This window comes from Mya arenaria, chromosome 3 (genome assembly GCF_026914265.1).
Source record: "Mya arenaria isolate MELC-2E11 chromosome 3, ASM2691426v1".
Lineage (NCBI taxonomy): Eukaryota > Metazoa > Mollusca > Bivalvia > Myida > Myidae > Mya > Mya arenaria.
The window spans coordinates 49056560-49076703 of NC_069124.1; the positions used below are offsets into that span (position 1 = coordinate 49056560).

Consider the following 20144-nt stretch of genomic DNA (forward strand, 5'->3'; position numbering starts at 1 on the left):
GTAGACATATACACTTATTAAAGTGTGGAATTTAAATACTGTTTAAAACCTTTAAATACTGCAGAGTTCTGTTTAATATACCCTGCAGCTATAGCGCATTACAGATATTGAATCAGCGTTCTTTTAAAGACTTGTATCATTATTTATATTAGGTGTGTTTCATACCCGATCGTTGACTTAAAAAAACCTCTAGCCCATGGTTCATTCAAAGGACAAGTATCATAATTATTTTAAATACAATGCAATAAATATCCAAACATGATAAAAGCGAACAAACCAAATTCAATTAAAATTATAGAAGTTTAGTGCACGGACAGATTTAATGAGGAAATTTCCCCAGAGTAATTCTGTCATCTGGTGTGATGGACCGCCTTCCGTTCGTTACTCCGTTCGTCGAGAACTTGATATGGGATAAACAAGGCCATTTGTGCAAGGACGAGATCAACATTTCCTAAACGCATAAACTATAATATGAGAAGAGCTGTTGTGCAAAACCTCAATGCGTAGAGGATCTTAGGTTTCATACAATTTACTTGGTGGTAACACATTTATAGAACCTGATCAACTTCTAATGAAAAAAGTTTTCTAGATCTTGCCGCAAATTATGTAGACATCGTTTTGAACAAGAAGCATATTGCGGACTATATCGGATACGAAAATATTACACTATGTTGAATTGGGCATTGAACGTGTTTTTGGAAGCATTGTTTCGTCCAAAAAAATGAATGTAGTCAATAATGTGCATTGACACAAATACATATCTATCTTTTTGCATCCTTCCAATTTTAATGTTTGGGCATATGAATTGAATTTTAGCGCCCAGTGTTTCGAAAAGCTTTAATATGGCAGCTTTTGCGACAAATTGTGTTTTCTCTGTTCCGAGAAGATCCATTAAACAAGAGAAGTCAATCATTTAAGATTTGAACCCTCTGTTTAATTTACCTTGCATTATATTAGAAATCTTAAATTAACAAACGACATTCTATAAACGTTCTTCATTGTTGTGCTTCCTACGCGAAACACGACAGCCTTTTATTAAAATAATGTACGGCTCTATTTCCTGATAGTGCAGAAGTTCAAACTTTCAAAGGAAGGTCGAATGTCGATGACATCGTAGCTTCAAGGTTAATGGTTAATATTGTATCTGTTTACCGACAAAATATACTGTACTTTTACGAATTTGGAAAGAGATCTTTAGACAAATGATACAATGATGCGTTTAATCCAGTGCCTAAAAGCAACGTTGTTTAAAAAAAGTTGATTTTTGTTTATTTAAAACCATTGTGGGGACACATATTGATTAGCATCAAGGCTCTTTCTAAAAGATATGCGTTTGAACAACATAATTCCTAGGATTGAAATATTCAACTCAAACCAAACATATGTTAAAGAAATACGATTTTGGTGACAATAGCTTGGAATGAAATTTCTGAGACATGAACTGTTTTTTAGAAATCCCCTAAGGTTTGCATCGATCATTCAAAACATGAAACCTTAACTAATACATGTACGTTAAAACATGCTTATTAACGAAAGGTATTGTACAATACTTTAAAATTGTTTGCAATTCGGTAAGACGTAGAACAATTAATTGCTTAAAATCCCTGATGGGTATCATTGGCTACCGAGAAGATTCCACTGGTGATCTGACATCAGACAGCAAAAACATAAATGAGTGTCACATATTTGCATGATGTTTAACAATCATGTGAATTTGTTTTGTCATCCCATTATTAGTAGCATAGCTACCAAATGGTCGAGACACAATGATTTAGCGTAGTTAAGACCTAAATTGAGGAGTGCGATAAATCTATGACAGTCTCTTCCCCAATCTCCTACGCAGTGATCTCCCCTGGCAGGCAGAATATACTGTACTATAAGGGAAGATGCATTGCATGGTGTTTTACTCGCTAAAACACTTCGATTAAAACCGTAATCGTTATCAAATAGGTAAAACGTTCGGATAAAGAAGAATTAAGATAAAGTTTATATTACTTCACATTTTATTTCAACTCATGAATCAAATATGGATACCTCAGTTAGACACAAAGATCACTGAAACAAATATATCGTTTCAAATGCATGATGAACATAAACAGGTTCAGTAGATGCTTATTTGAGATGCGGCGCTAGATTTTATTCTTGCGGCTAAAACTGTTACAAGAAATCCGCGGAATTGAATGTATCGCCTGTTTTAAGCGCTCATAACAGTCAAAGACGAAAATCTTTACCGAAAACTGAGAAACTGATTATCGATATATACTGATGTTATGATATGCAAAAGAAAAAAACCCATTTGTTTCTACATGGTAAAATGTTGACATTTCAATGGCCTAAACTCTACTATAGCAAATAGACATGCATATATGTAGTTATCTCCAAGTTTATATTCATCATAACGTATTTTCTAAATGTTAAAACATAAGTTTAACATGTTCAGGATTGATTCTTAAAAATTGAGTAAACGAACATAATTATATCTTACAAGAGCCGTCGTAAGACAGCGCGCTCGACTACGCCGCTTTGACTTAGAATACAATAATGATGTAATAATACCAAGTTTGGTCTCTTTATGTCAAACCTAACTAAAATTATTCGATACATAAGGTGACTTTGATGCTGCCCTCCCACCAGCCCGCCCAAACAATGACGCAAGTCATTCAAATAACTTGATTTCCCATTATGAAGATGTGGTTAAGAATATACAAATATGCCTTTCAAAGGAAATTTAAAAAAAATATAAAAAAATGAAGGGCCATCATTAGTATTTAGGCTTAAAACGGAGTTATGTTTCTTGTTGTAAGATGGTCGTAAATAACTTTGAATTTTCTTAAGTGCATTTAATGAACGGTATAGAAGTTATTTTAATAAAATCCCAACTTGCCCTGAACATCTGTGTGAAGTATTATGTCAATTGAATGAATGGTATTGCAGTTTTAAGTGAAAATCCCAACTTTCCCTAAAACTTTAACCTGCCCTTAAACTTTAACCTAAGTCAATCAGGGGCCATAACTTGTATTTAGGATAATATGGAGTTATGTAACCTCATTGTGTGATGGTCCTGAACAACTGTGTGAAGTATTTAGTCAATTAAACAAAGGATATAGAATATTCCAAATTGCCCTAAAACTTTAACCTAAGTTTCATAGTCAATCAGGGGCCATAATCTGTGTAAAGAATAATATGGAGTTATCTAACCTCATCATGTGATGGCCCTGAACAACTGTGTGAAGTATTAAGTCAATCGAATGTAGGGTATTGGACTTAGTAGTGAAAATCCCAACTTGCCCTAAAACTTTAACCAGAAGCCGATGCCGACTCTGGGGCGAGTAGTACGAATAGTCCAGCTAAAAATTGGTCAAAGAACATTAAGTCAGAATATCCATAATCTTACAGTGCAGCCCATTCTATGAACATGTAAGTACATGTGGGTGCATTCTAAAGAGCTGTTGGCAAAGGAGTAATGTACAGCAATTCATAACACTCCAATACAAATGTTTCAATGACTGAATGACAATAGTATAAAAACCAGCAAGTCTGAGTTACTAGAATTATATAGTTATATATCAGTTACAAGTCAGTCTTTGTCTGACATCAAGTTGGAACTTTGACTGAACACGAACTGACGAACTGATGATTGACATACTTATAATATTGCACTGCAAGGGTTTTCGTAGCAACACAACGTTTTCTAAACGTCAAACACTTTAATGGTTGCTTCTCAAGTTCTTGCTTCAGGAGGCCAGGAGATTGTGGTCCCAGTCCCCTCACTTTCCACATACTCATAGACCCACTTCCGGTTACACCTACAGTCACCACCGCACTTCTCTGAGCTACACTTTGGACAGGGGAAGTGGCATCCTGGACAGTCCACGTCCAGGCAATCACACAGGTTCTTGCCATTGATCGCTAGATTTCCGAACTCATCATACAGTTGGTTTTTCTTTGTTCTGAAAAATAAGACAAAATGGTTTGTACAATGTACATGTACAGTCAATTCTCGCTATGTCGAAGTCATTGAGACACCGGCAAATTCTTCGAGATAACGATTATATTCGATATAACCGATTTACAAAATTGTATAACCAAACCCAAATAGTTTGACATAACCAGGACTTCGAGATAACATAGTTCGACATATCGAGTTTCGACTGTAACTGGATTTTCGTTGTTCTGAAACGTAAATCCATGCTTGAGGTAATATCCTTCAGAAGCGCAAACCATGCATTAACTTCACAAATTAAGAAAGTGGTAGTCTCACTTTGGTCGAGTCTGTTCATTGACAGCAAAGGTTGATGTACCGCTGTCAAAAAACAATGTATTGTATGAATAACTAGACGATTTATTTTTAATACTGTCGAGCCCCGTTGACTCGAGCTCGCTTGGCTCGATTTTACCGTTGGCTCGAACTGGATGTAGAGAACCGATTTCTTTCTACTGAATGTAAGCAGTCCGGCTTGGCTCCCATTTCCCGAGGCTTGATGTATTTTTACCCGTCCCTTCCGGGAGTTCGAGCCAACGGGGTTAGCCTGTTATTGAATAAAAGAATCCAGAAATCTCAAGTTTCCAGGGAAAATCCTAATTCAACAATCCAGACGGATAAACATAGGGTTGCAAAAAGGTATTATTTTAGCAATTAAATTGGTTAGTTTTTGGGGTCTCTCGTCCTTTTTTATAACAACATTTGCATAAGAAATGTTGATTTGAAAAATAGGGCAAGACTTTTCTCTAATCTTTACATAATAGCAACGTTTAGTAAAAACATGTAAATGTAAACTTTGTATTCTTACACATGCAGTGATAGATTTCCAACGAATTTTAGCTTTTAAAACAATTGTAAACATATAAACCTAAGCAAAACTAAAGCAATTAATTGTGTGAACTGTTACAGAAATGGCAGGTGCACAACTGGTATACTGACCAACATACCTATGAAGTTTCATGAGTGTTTGTGAATAAATGCAACCAAGTATTTCTCGAAACATTTTTACTTAGTCGATGGCCATAACTCTTATCAACCCAAGTGGAATATGACAAAATGACAGTTGCTCTGCATACCACCAAGTTTTATGTGTGAAGGTGCAATACAAACAACATGGGAAGGGAGGCGACGAGTTTAATGCAACTCATGTATCGCTCCCAGATATATATTTTATAATATTATACCTCACATAAATTTGTCCCTTCTTTATATATATAATCTCGATCGGTCCGTATATCACTGTATTTTGATGAAAATCCAGTTTTATGACGTCAGCGCTCCATATTATATTTTTGGCCGGTCCAAACCTCGCCAAAAATGTAATATGGACCGCTGACGTCATACGATTGGTTTAAGTGTGGCTTGCTATTTTCACAACGGCAAAAACTTGTCGCAAGTAAACATTATCAGGTTTGTTAAATAAAACACATTTAATATCGTCTTGTAATGAAAAGTGTTCGGTATAATATAAGATATATAACACACCACTTCGAGCCATATGGCATTATAAGGACCGGTCAGTCAGCCCCCAAAGGTGAATGGACCTCGGCTATGGCCTCGGTCCATAAACACCTTTGGTGGCTGACTGGCCGGTACTTATAATGTCATATGACCCTCACTGGTGTGTAATATATTTAAGTCTTAATTGGATATACCAATACCATGGACTACTATAAACTACAGGATCAAAGCCAGTAGCCAAAACATAAAGGAAAAGCCTGCTTAAATTAGAAACACATTTTTAAGGCCTAACACAGACTGAACTCTACACATCCTAGACATCTTAATATTAATATAAGTCGAGGTAACCGGCCTTGGACCGGTAATTAAAACTGGAATTTCATTGGTGGTTAAAAAGTTTATGAGTTCTCAAATTTACACGTTTTCTGAACACATAATGATATCATTTTTTGTAAATATATAAGAGAACAAAATACACAAAAAACATACACTTTGTCCTTGTTTAGCCGTCTGTTTATCTTTTTCATTTCTCTAGCGCTCTTTTCTGGAACAAAGTCATCCATGAATTTCCCAGGATTAACAAAGGCTAGCATTCGTAACTGCTTACCTTGCCGTTGCTGTAAAGATATGAGAGTATGAACATTCATAACTCTATCTCATTCTAATATAAAGTGATCATTCATCCACAATTTAATTCACATACCAGTACATCAAATAAATTTACTTATAAATATGTATATATACAGTGTAGAGGTTTACATGAACTGTTTCGGTTTTGTTTGAGTTTGACAATTAACATATCATTGTTTTGATACCAGGCAAATATAATTTTTAATGCAATTCAAAACAGCTGCAGAGCGATGTACTCTTATGAATATGGGATATGAGACATAAGTTTGTTTGCAAGTGTCTGAAATAAAGAATATAGTATGTAGAGAACCATTAAGTTCACTATTTAACCTAGTTTTTCCCTCCACGTTAATCAATTTCAAACTAATAAAAAGTTTCATCAAAGCAAACATTCTGATTAAGTTGCATGAAGATAAGACCAGAAATATTGTTTAACTAAAGCCTCTTGAGAGTTCACAAGGTTTCTCTGAGATTTGACCAAGACACCTAGTTTTCGACCCCATGTGACCTAGTTTCAAACTTATCCAAATTTCGTCGAGGACAATACTCTGAAGATTAGAGCAGATATATTGCCTTTGTTTTTTCTCCAAAATTATCTACTATTTGACCTTATAACCCAGCTTTTGGCCCAATGTGACCTAATGTTAAAATCTACCAAGGGGATCATTCTAACCACAGTTCGAACAAAGATAATCATTACCAATAATATTAGGTTCACGGACATGATTTTCTAAAGATTTGACATAGTGACCTACTTTCGGACCTCATTTAACTTCAAAACTTCAAACTAGTTGATGATTTGATCAAGGAATAACATTCTGATTAAGTTTCATATACATGTATATTGGACAAGATATATTGCCTTTAGTATGTTCTAAAGATTATTTCTAAGATTTAAGTGACCTTATAGTTTTTGATGCATTGGGACCTAATATGAAATGAGCAGTGAGATTTCATTAAGAGTAACATTCTGTCCAAGTTTGAACAAAATCTGACCAATCATTACCATTCTTTTGGTCAAGGCAAACATATGGAAAGACAGAAAGACGGAAACATCTTAATTTTGACCAAATAATCTATTTTTTATCACAAGTGATCCAGTTAAAAATATGTCCAAAAGGGCATCAAGGGGAAAGATTATGATAAAGTTTGATGAATATTAGACCAAATATAATGCCTCTAGTTAATGCAGCAAAAAGTTCTGACTTTTTCAAGCGGTTCAGACTTGATCAAGTGAACATTCTGACCAAGTTTAAAGATGGTCTTGCCAATCTCTACGCATATATGGCTCCGACAGTATATTTCGAGACAACCAACCTAGTGGCTTGATTTTAATCACATGTGATCCATATTTAACATTATCTGGAAGTTAATCAATGAAAACATTCTGATAACGTTTCATGATTTTTGCATGAAAGAACGAATGGATGGACGGAAGAACATAGGGACGGAAAACACCAAAATAATATCCCCATACCAATCATTTCAGTTCGGCGGGGGATAATAAAGACCCTGTTTAAAGTCACAAGGATAATTAATGCCTTACCGACACTGCACGAGAGACACAACAACACATACCACACACACATCAACATATATTTATCAATACATATTTGGGTAACAGCCTTGGAATATCAAGGACATAATTCATACTAGCGTAATTGCTTGCACAATCAATTTAGTTGTATACCTTTTCTTCCTCGCTGATGTCCAATTTTTCTAACTTCTCCAGTTGGTCTTGGATACGGGCGTTTTCTGACTCTCTTCTAGACTGAATGAAATAAGTACACTAAATAAAGACTTTCTATATTCTTATTTAAAAAATAAAAAAAATCTTAAAATGATCTAAGGCATTTAATATCAGTTATTGCAGGGCACATCGTTTCTGTGTCACACTGAAAGGCAAACTTTGCTTTTACTTAAAGCATAAGAGTATAAGTTTCTATCATGTCACGGCCTGTAAACGCCAGCTCCACCACTTTACGGTGGTGCAAAGAAAAAGAGCTGTCGACACTTCCGTGGTGGAGCTGTGCCCTATGTTTACATGAACAAACGTGAGTATGATTTATATTTTATTTAATTATTTCATTTAACGGACATATTTCGAAAATTGGAGAATGTGGTACCGTGTAAGAACACTTCTACTGTAGGCTGGTTATTATTTCGTTTTAATATTGTGCAAACTATGGTGCCAGGAGCTTTTCTCCCGAATCAGACTTGTGCATATTTTGAGATCTGATTGCATAGCAAGTACATTTCGGTGCTTACACACCCCGTAAGAACATTCTTACGCATGCAAACATAACTGTTATGTATTGTACCTAAGCCGGAACACAACAAAACTAATAAGCACTTCTTAAAAAGGAAAAATGCACATATTTATAAAAGTGGTGGCGCTGTTGCCCTAGTGGTGGCGCTGTCGAGTAGTGGTGGCGCTATCGAGTATGTTTTGCGTATGAAGTAATATAAAAAGTAAACGCTTTTGGAATAAATACTTAAGTTGCTATGTTTAATATTCATTGAACATTATGCTGGTTATACATACTACTTGCGGAAACAAAACTCTTCGCGAATTATCTTAACCTTACTTAAAACTATTTCGAAAACAAACGGCTAGGTGCTGTTAATTTTACCATAGAACTATAAGTATCTACCATGTGTGTCCGGTACGGATGGAAAAATCCGACCGAGTGCACGCTCGTAAGCCGGTAACGAGACTTGCCGAGTTACAGGCCACGCAGCGTGACCGAAGGACGGATTTTTCGGTCCGGACCTGAAAAACATGATTGATATTTTTTCTTGTAATTCTAAAATTATCAGTTTGTGTAAGAATTGACGTAGAAAACGCACTTTTGTACATTTTACCAAAAAGCGCGTGAAACCTTGTTTACTGACGTCATAAAGCGCAGTAATTTTAAATCACTATTGATGTCAAATAGTAACTATTTAAATCGCGTTTTTACGATTATTCATTATCTGTTTTAAATAATTGCATACTTATTTATTTGATTGCGCTTTATTGAAATGAAATAATGTACTTTTCATAAACCATACAATAAAAGAAATAAGAAGAAGCGCTTTGTTGCGCGTAACTCATCTTACATAGGGGGTATAAGATGCGTTTTTCCAGCACTGGACAAATGACCGGAAACACACGTCCGGTATGCAAGAATACCTCCCTCATAACCGGACACACATGGTAGATACTTATAGTTTTATGGTAAAATTAACAGCACCTAGCCGTTTGTTTCGAAATAGTTTTAAGTAAGGTTAAGATAATTCGCGAAGAGTTTTGTTTCCGCAAGTAGTATGTATAACCAGCATAATGTTCAATGAATATTAAACATAGCAACTTAAGTATTTATTCCAAAAGCGTTAACTTTTTATATTACTTAATACGCAAAACATACTCGATAGCGCCACCACTACTCGACAGCGCCACCACTAGGGCAACAGCGACACCACTTTTATAAATATGTGCATTTTTCCTTTTTAAGAAGTGCTTATTAGTTTTGTTGTGTTCCGGCTTAGGTACAATACATAACAGTTATGTTTGCATGCGTGAGAATGTTCTTACGGGGTGTGTAAGCACCGAAATGTACTTGCTATGCAATCAGATCTCAAAATATGCACAAGTCTGATTCGGGAGAAAAGCTCCTGGCACCATAGTTTGCACAATATTAAAACGAAACAGTAACCAGCCTACAGTAGAAGTGTTCTTACACGGTACCACATTCTCTAATTTTCGAAATATGTCCGTTAAATGAAATAATCAAATAAAATATAAATCATACTCACGTTTGTTCATGTAAACATAGGGCACAGCTCCACCACGAAAGTGTTGGAGCTCTTTTTCTTTGCACCACCGTAAAGTGGTGGAGCTGGCGTTTACAGGCCGTGCATGTGTTTTCGGTACGGATAGAAAAAACCGACCTGAGGGCAAGCGTGTAAGCCGGTAACGAGGCTTGCAGAGTTACAGGCCACGTAACGTGCCCGATAGTAGGATTTTCGATCCAGACCGGACAAACATGATTGATATTTTTTCTTGCATACCTAAAATTATGAATTTGTGGAAAAATTGATGTAGAAAACGCACTTTTGTACATTTCACCAAAAAGCGCTTTATAGAAATTGCATAATATACTTTTCATAAACCATACTATAAAAGAAATAAGAAGTGGCGCGTTGTTGCGCATGACTCATCTTACATGGGGGTGTAAGATGAGTTTTTCAGCACCGGTCACACGACCGGAAACACACCTCCGGTATGCAAGAAGACAATATCTGAATATTAGGCTAGTGCTGCTGAAATATAACGACTGCTTTTCTGACTTAAAACTTGAAGAAAATCTGGAGACTGTTATAAATAGTTGTTTAAAAAAACTTCAAATGGGTGGTTTTAAAGCACAAGAGTATTCCATTGCTTCATCTAGAGATGATATTTGAATGTCATTGGTAGATAAATCACGGTAAAATCAACAGCCATACACAAACAAGCAATTATAAATTATAGCAAGTCAATACATAAAACAATACTACAAAATACCAAATTTAGTAAGTCTACTTTGATCTCTGTTCCCAACATCCTAACACCAATAATAGTATGGTAACTAACTAGTATAGAAAACAATAATTGGGCCAAGCCATTTCTTAACCCGGGGAAAAAAGTAATGCTGGTAAGCAACCACTTCATGAGGCTGCATACCAAATATCAAGAATCTGGTCCTTGACATTTCAGAAAAGAAGAATTTCAAATATTTTAATATATATCTGTAAAGAAAACAGTTAACATACATTTAAGCCCTGATGTACTGTCACTTTCTGACCGAATATTATAGGGCTGGGCCATGCTGTTTCAAAGAAAAAATTACAGTTGTAAAATATTGATGCTGGCCGCAGGACATGGGACGATCACTACTGCTCACCTTTGAGCACTTTGTGCTCAGATACAGATGAGCTTATAATAGATTGATTTCATGTACTTTAAATTACTTCTCTATCATCCAATCATAACAAAACTTGGTGACAGTGTTTGTGCTCATAATGTCCAAGTAAATATTGATTGTCAAATGAATTGCCTCAATAGCATCAGAGAAACAACCATTTTTACACTGAAATACAGTTGGCTTACATGTATTTCTTTTTTGGATTTAACATTCTGACCAAGTTTATATTGGTGTGACAATGATTGCAGCTTCTGACATGTGACCCATTCAATCTGTGGAATTCTTATTATGAGCCTTAGAGTTCCCCAGTTAATAACCATGTGAACTCATCATTTTAATTCATTGTTATAATTTACCAATATTTAGGTTTAAAGATGCACTCTCACAGATTAATTTTTGACATTTTTTTTGTCTTAAGAGTCAGCTGATTTTGGTATCAATGCCTTCAATTCAGTTATTTTAAGATAACTCACAATAGCATAGATCTTAATTGTTTGAAAAACTGCCGAAAATTTATTCTTTCTAGTAACGCTTTGAGCCATAAGACATCTTATTTCAAACGTAAATTAGAAAAAATTCAATCTGATCTTTTGTTTGCAGTCTTATATCATAGGATTCCAGACATTTACTCAAAAATTGGATCATTCTAAGACAAAAAATAAAAAGTTGTCAAAACGGTCAATCAATGAGAGTGCAACTTTAAACAATTTTAGTGGTCTCAACATAACTAATTACATTTTACCAAAAAAAATCAGAAAAAGGCCATTAACACAAAATATTATTTATCTGATCTCACAAACCCTTGCAAAGGAGAGATAGTCTTCTTCACTGCAGTTCTTTAAGTTTTCATCTTCATCAGAGTCATCATCAATAATCATAACCTCATCATCAAAATTACTTGTAGACATCTTACACTTTGTGAGTTGTATTACTACAATCACTCTGAAAAAGAAAAGAATACAATGTTTCTTTCACCATGAAGTGGATATAAAGATGACATTCTCACATTTAAGAGTTAAAATACCAACAATTTGCTTAAACAGTCACTGCTTTTAAATATCAAAGGGCCACCATGGGACAGCACAAAATCCTTCCTATACAGTCTTTTACCAATGATACAATCATACATGATCATCTGTGAAACTGTTTGAAGCAAATCTTCCCAAAGTGTTAGTGGCATTACTCTACATTGAGCCTAATAAACAGAGGATAATGTATTTGTTTATTTCCGTGTAAGATCATATTTTATTTCCCGAGTGTCATAGAAAAACATATTTTCACGAGTGTCGAAGCCATGAGTGAAAATGTATTTTTCTATGATCACAGTGAAATTAAATACGATCTTACACTGAAATAAACAAATTTTCTGTTTCTTTTATGCTTATTTTCGGAGTTTTATTAATTTTTTAATTTATCTCTTTATTACCTCCTTTTTTGACAAGGGTGGTTTTTACGGATTAGCTGTAAATTGTTGTGTGATTTTTCCGGGAAGCTCTTTTTTATGTATTACAACGGCAGACAGTTCAAAATACAGTTGAACGATGATATAAAATTCTATTTATGTTCGAACAGATGTTTTTGTCTGTAATTTGTTTGGTATAAATGCAAATGTTCGAACATTCAGCTTCAAGATCAAGAAAATGTTTGAACAAGAGCTGTCGTAAGACAGTGCGCTCGACTTCGCCGCTTTGACTAAAAAGTGAATACAATAACAATGTAATATTACCAAGTTTGGTCTATTTATGTCAAACCTAACTAAAATTATTCAATACATAAGGTGACTTTAATGCTCCCCTCCCACCACCCGAAAAATGACGCAAGTTATTCAAATAACTTGATTTCCCATTATGAAAATGTGGTAAAGAATATACAAATATGCCTTTCAAAAGAAAAAAAAATAAATAAATAAATAATAATAAAAAAATCTAAAGGGCCATATAGTATAGCCCTCCATGTTTTCCCTTGGTAAAAAACTGGTTAGGAATGTAAAAATGTGCCTGTCAAAAGAAATTAAAAAAAAATAATTTTATTAAGTGCATTGAATGAAAGGTAAAGAAGTTTTTTATTTAAATCCCAACTTGCCCTTAACTTTTACTTGCCTAAAACTTTAAACTAAGTCAATCAGGGGCCATAACTTGTATAAAAGATAATATGGAATTATCTAACCTCATTATGTGATGGCTCTGAACAACTGTGTGAAGTATTAAGTCAATTGAATGAATGGTATTGGATGGTATTGGAGTTTTAAGTGAAAATCCCAACTTGCCCTAAAACTTTAACCTGCCCTAAAACTTTAACCTAAGTCAATCAGGGGCCATAACTTGTATCAAGGATAATATGGAGTTATGTAACCTCATTGTGTGATATGTAGTCCTGAACAACTGTGTGAAGTATTAAGTCAATTAAACAAAGGGTATAGACATTATTTATAAATATCCCAACCTGCCATAAAACTTTAACCTAAGTTTCATAGTCAATCAGGGGCCATAATCTGTGTAAAGAATAATATGGAGTTATCTAACCTCATCATGTGATGGCCCTGAACAACTGTGTGAAGTATTAACTCAATTGAATGAAAGGTATTAAAATCCCAACTTGCCCTAAAACTTTAACCGGACGCCGACGCCGGGGCCAGTAGTATAGCCCACCTATTCTTCGAATAGTCGAGCTAAAAACGGGATAACCGGTAATAACCGGTAAGTTGTTAATTTCCAAATATGAATTTATTTAAATTTATTAAACATTTCTTTAATTTTTAAACATTTTTTTGCCACCATGTACGGGTTCAAAGTGAAGAGTTCTGTTTTGATCAAGGCAAGTAACTACAAAGGAATTTAAAAGTAGTTCTGAAACTTGATATTTACACTCCTTACCTTGCAGTGAAAATATCAAATTGATATTTTCACTGATGTTAATTCACTGTTAAAACCCCATATTTCATCGAAAAGCATGAAATAAAATACTTTTAACATTAGGGTTTTAGGGTTACCTGACCCTACCTACGAAATGGGTGCCGACCCTACTGTTTTTTTTGTTTTATTCAAGTGTGTTTTGATGTGAAGCTTAAATTCTTAAACGCTAATTTAGTTCTGGCTTCCATAACTTTAATGTTGATATTTATTTTTTGATGTTCAAAACACATTAAACATCCAAAAAGGTAATATATAACGTGTTCGCTGAAGTTCTTCAGCTAACGCTAATTATATTGTTGTTATTCAACTTTCAAGAAATACAGTTCATTTGGTAGTAGATTGACTCATTTTCGGCAATGGCATTTGTATTTATTTCTTAACACTATTTGTTAATAATTGACACCGTTTGCAACACCTACCTGCTTTATTAATGTGTAATAACCAGAGAAATCCGTTCTTTGTTTTGTCTTTGTCCGAAATCCGAAATCTAATACACAAAAGTAGCAGACAACACTTTTATTAGCTTGATCTTGTGTATTATTTGGTAGAACTCGTTACATATACACCATGATATTCCTCACATTCCAAGCCCTTAAAGGGGTTTCGATTGTTTACAACCAAGCCTATTTAACTGATGTCATCATTGTTAAAACATTAACATATACCGCAAAATAATAGAAGAGTTTCTTTTATATAAAACTGTGTACAATTAAACGATACAAGCAGAATAAATCCCTGCTTCCATGAGCTGTGTTTCAGCTAAATAAACTTTGTTTAAAATGTAATTCCACCCCCTTTATTGGATAGTTTTTATCCAATGTCAATTATTTAAGGACCATGGAGGTAAGGTATACAAAAAGGTTAATTTACATAGTAGCTATGGTCACTCATGATTTGCATGATGGCAGTGATAACTGTATTGTAAGGAAAGGAACTCTGCGTGGAGTTTTGTTAGCTCTTTCGAGCAATAGTCACATTTTGAATTTCTATGGGCAATAAATATTATAAAAATGTTCTTTCACTTCGAAAATGCACCCATCATGACAGAATTTCTTTAGAGAAATGCTTGGTTTATTAATTTACTAAGATTTCTTATTTCGACTATATTTTGGGATTTCACAAATTCAACAAATTTGTACATACTTGGGTTTCTGACATAGAATATTTTTACGAACTCCTTTCTGATATTGTTATACACAGGGCATATTATGACAAAGTGGTATTCGTCTTCTATATTGTTTGAGTTACACAAAATACACTTACGATCAGCCCTTTCAATTCTATTACGTCTATATCTTCCTGTTTTAATATGTAATTTATGTGACGACAATCTTAGCTTAGACAAAGGCATTCTTATTTTTTTGGTAAAAGATAATATTAAATTCCAAAGTATTCCTTAAGGTATTGATAGTAGTACCTAGGGTATTACAGTTGTTAACATTTTCAAATCATGATTGTTTAAAAACATCGAACACTCATTTTTAAACACAATATGAAAACTTTTCAAACTAACAGAGTTTGAGTTTAACCACACATATAAACATAGTTATCTAACAAAGTTTTTACATCATTAGCCCAATTATTTCGGTTAGCAAGATTACCCAACATTTCATTGTATAGCCTATTTATAATAATATTGTCTGAGGCAATAGTCTTACACCAAAATTTAATAATTCTACATATAAGTGGTATCTACCTAAATCCCCATAAACGGCCATATTGCATGAGCTTGTTTTAACCCCAAGTATGTTTTTGCAAAACTTCAAGTAAATACGCTCAATTTCTTTTGATTTGGGCCCCCCCCCCCCCCCCACACACACACACACTTCACATTCATAATTCAACGTGGCACTTACAAAAGCGTCAAATAATTGGCAAAGAACACTATGTTTGAAATTATAATATTTAGTATCATTAATAAATACATTTAGTGCCTTAGTAAGACCATTCCTTCAATGGTTTCTTGGTTCAAAACAAAAGATCCAGTAAACTTAAAAACAGTACCAAGGTAATTAAAATTATCGACCGTTTCAATGTACTTATTGCCGTATAGCCATTTTTCGTTGTTGTGTACTCTGCCCCTTTTACGAAAAAATATGACCTTCGTTTATCTAAATTAACTTGTAGGCCCCATTTGATACAGTATTCATGTAACGTATTTAGACTATTATGTAATTCAATAACAGTTTTACCAAAAACAACCATATCATCAGCAAAAAAATCAGTATAATAGTTGCTTCGCCAATCGAAAGTCCGCATAGCACGTCAAAATAGCTCAAGGTCATCAACGGAAAGGGCAAATAATATCGGGGACATTATCTCCCCTTGCTTAAGGCCGACAGCACACTCAAAATATTCGGACAGCGAACTACAAAATTGTTGTTACACATGAATTGACATTTGCATACATATTTTTAACAATTCTGAGCATTTTCCCCATCAACTCCTGATCTATAGAACTTTGACCAGAGGCTATTTAAACCATCACTATCAAAGGCACGTTCCATATCAATTAAGGCACAGTACAATCTTTGTTTATCATTTAACAGTTTTTGCACAACTGTATTGAACACAAAAATAGCATCTGTAGTAGACCGACCCTTTCGAAAACCAAATTGAGAATCGCTCAGAATGTCATTATTTTCTGCCCAGGTGTTTATTCGTTTATTCAATATACAGGTAAAATCTTTGCAAAACAGCTGACTAGCGTTATACTTCGGTAATTACTTGGATTGCAAGGGTTACCCTTTTTATCAATTGGTACGATAATGCCTTTAAGGGGAAATGACCCGAATTGAGAATAGCATTAAATAAATCAACAAGATGTGACGACATAATTTCAACTGACTCGACTAAAATAATCATTTAATAATTGATCGCCTCCAAAAGCTTTCCCCTTTTAAGTGATTTAATGACCTTTAATATTCCTTCATATGTAATAGGGTTATCTAGTTCCTCAAACCTACAATTTAAATTTTCAAAATCATGCTTGTTGATAAACTCGCCCGCCTCTTAGTCTTCAGCAGAAGGTATATCATTTTGCAATGATGAAAAGTAACTGTAAAAATATTCGATAGAAAAATGTTATCTATAGCTGTTTTAGGTTTTTTAAATAATTTCCAAAAGTCACGAGGCTTAGAGTGTCTTAGCTTTTCTATTTCTTTTATCTTTTTATGTTCATTCATTTTACGTTTTTTCTTAACCATACGCTTGTAGGCTAGTTTATAGTCTAACATACTTAACCTGTTAACATCATTTTTGTTACAGTTAATTACATATAAAGCATTTTTATACAACGATTTTGCCGCACGGCACTCTAAATCAAACCAAACAGACGTTTTATATAATAAGTTCTACTTGTCGTCTAGATGCGCATGGCAAATGCAATGAATATTGCACTTAAAACATAATATATATATGGTAATACAATTGGCTTTTCAGGTTTTATGTTACGATTTAACAATTGATATAATTTATCTTAATATTAAGTTAATAACTATAGATAAACGATGTTAATTGCAAATAAAACAAGATCTTATTTGAAATACACGTTTTGAAACAATTCGACATAATTAATTTCACTTTTCAAAATCTGGATTTCACCTCGATTTCCGATCTATTCCCGATAAAAATCGAAAAATTGCTATCACTTCTTCATTTTTTGACCAATTTCAATAAAATTTGACATATAAACCCATCATGAGGCGCTTTCCAAAATGTATACAAAACAATTATTTATTTATTAAAATATACGAGTTCTGAGTGGATTTCCTGTATCACCCGTCCAGCAGTCATAAATGCCTTACATAAACACGGAATGTTAATTATAATAAGATGTACATGTATATAGAAAATGCACAAAGATATTTACACTTCACACGTGAAAATCAGTCGTGCGCGAAGTGTTGGTATGAAATGTGTTGAAAGGAACGATTCAATCGAAATGACCACAGGACAGCTGAGGTGGAGTTTGGTAAATAACAGAATAAAAATGGTATTGGGGTTTATATAAAATACTTATACATCACGACTTCACCCCGCAAGGACAGCACAAACTCTTAATTCAAGCATCATTTATTAAGAAGAATAACAGGTATAAAGTTTCTTTTGAATTTAAACAATGCCTTATAACCCGTGGACATGTTGACATAAGTTTGAGTGAACATGGTGATATTCGGTCCACCTTGCCAACACATTGATCAGTCTTCATTCTGGCGGCCACCGAGAACTATTTCCAGGTTGCAGGTACCTTGCATATTTTGCTCACTCGTTTGTTATTCATCATAATAGCTTATACTTTAATGAAGCGTTTCTGTTCATTTTGTGATTTCTCGTGCGGTTCTTGTCGGTAAACAAATCGTTCAGATCATCTGATAATTCTAAAATGACCGGCTAAACAGTTCAAAAGCAGTGTGGCAGTTTAATCGTGATTTACATTTTTCAGTTGATGAATTGTTGTCCGAAGTGGAACTGATGAACATCCATTCCGTCACAGCGACCTACCTGTACCTACATGGCGTCAATATTGATGGGCCGATCCTCACCACGGAACCACAGCAAAGATTCATACGAAGTTACGTCTCATCCCCGTCTCATTGAAGGCCTCTCCCCCTCTGCACCAGCTGCTGATGAGATCCACTACAATAAAAAGTAAGTTTGAATTGGCTCGATTTTATGTAAAACAAAATGTTGTATTTTAAAGAGGAAGTTCAACAATAATACGTTTAGAAATACGATGATCAACGTTTCGAAACAAAACGACAGTTTTCACAAAAACGTTGCTTTAAAAATGATGAGCTTTATATTAATTCCTGAATACAGTCAAACACGCTAAAGTAGCTTCAGCAACTATTTAATTTATGTTCAATTTCTCATCAAAAAGGTTGAGCAAACAATCTTTGTTAGAAATACACGAAAATCAAGAATGCATTTCTGTTTGTTTTGATATCTTATAGTGAAAATACTAAAAGGTGCCAACATCTTTCACAAGGTTACTTTAACCGAACAAGGGTAGCAGAAACACATTATTTCGTTTTCGTGAATGTTCATATTTATATGTATTGTGCATAACCTATAGGAGGCTAAATTTGTGTGAGATTGTTATAATCTGCAATGCATGGGTCAATTTTATACTCTATAGTAGGACGGTTGACCAAATATGAAGTGATATGGCATATTCAAGAAATTATTAAAAGAAATTAAAAAGGATTGTCAAATGAAGTTTTTAGGGTTTTTATGTATTCTTTTTATTCACATATTTATGAATATGTTCTTATTTTGTTTATTTTACAAGGCTATGTGATATTCTTTTAAACCAAAATTCATAAAACGGTTCGATGTTTCAGTATCCGCTCTCTATCAATATGTTCTTATTTTCTTTCTTTTACTATGTTATATGATATTCTTTTAACCCAAAAATCATCAAACGGTTCGATGTTTCAGTATCCACTCTACCGGAAATCTTCATTTGCGCAACCGGAAGTATCCATTTTCGCAACCGGAAGTGTCCATTTCCTTAACCGAAAGTGATGTCCCTTGCCATCTGAAGTGATGTTCCATCAACGAAAGCTCCCGACCTATTGACACAAACCTACACCAGGCTTCATCTTCGCGCCAGCTGACTTGGATAAAAAGCAGTAAAAAATAATCCACTTCTATGTTATTGAAATTGTTGAAAACCTACAAAACTACTTCACGTTTTTAGTAATGGAATCAGTATCTTCGTGTTTACTTATGGAGGGATGAAAGGGGGTATTGTCCATTCTAAGGTATAGGTGCAACTCACGACGTATCTATGAATTTATTTCACGGGTCAGAGTCTGATATCAAATACAAAATGTTTTTTGTGAGGACCCCAAAACTAAGGGATGGACCCAGCGAGTGTTTTCAATATTAATTTATGGACCCACTCATGGTTACTCTTATCTTATAAAATATATTATCAGCTTTATATTGAAGTAGAATTACATAAATTTCTTCAATGTGTTAGCTTCTACTGTAACGAAAGTGACCCATCATGCAACCGGAAGTGATGTCCTTGCCACCTGAAGTGATGTTCCATCAACGATTCCTCCTCCCATTCCATTGACGGACTCCTACACCCTCTCCCTTCACACCAGCGGACGTGGGTAACAAAAGCAGTAAAAGATGAGTTTCTTTTTACCCCACTTCTATGTAATTGAAATTGAAACATACAAAACTATTTCACGCTTT

General features: G+C 34.4%; 1 protein-coding gene across 2 annotated transcripts; it reads right to left on the bottom strand.

The window, feature by feature from the left end:
- Positions 1–1991: 1991 nt before the first annotated feature.
- On the bottom strand, positions 1992–14441 carry LOC128226205 (ARL14 effector protein-like). Of its 2 annotated transcripts, XM_052936097.1 has the most exons (6): positions 14351–14441; positions 11820–11961; positions 7764–7844; positions 5933–6060; positions 4262–4303; positions 1992–3950 (listed from the first exon to the last, which is right to left on the bottom strand). In XM_052936097.1, exons 2-6 carry the CDS (start codon positions 11925–11927, stop codon positions 3722–3724), a joined length of 588 nt encoding a protein of 195 aa, XP_052792057.1. In that variant the 5' UTR covers positions 11928–11961; positions 14351–14441; the 3' UTR covers positions 1992–3721. The 2 variants fall into 2 exon arrangements, with proteins under 2 accessions (XP_052792057.1, XP_052792058.1); XM_052936098.1 differs by lacking the exon at positions 4262–4303.
- Between the last annotated feature and the right edge of the window lie 5703 nt (positions 14442–20144).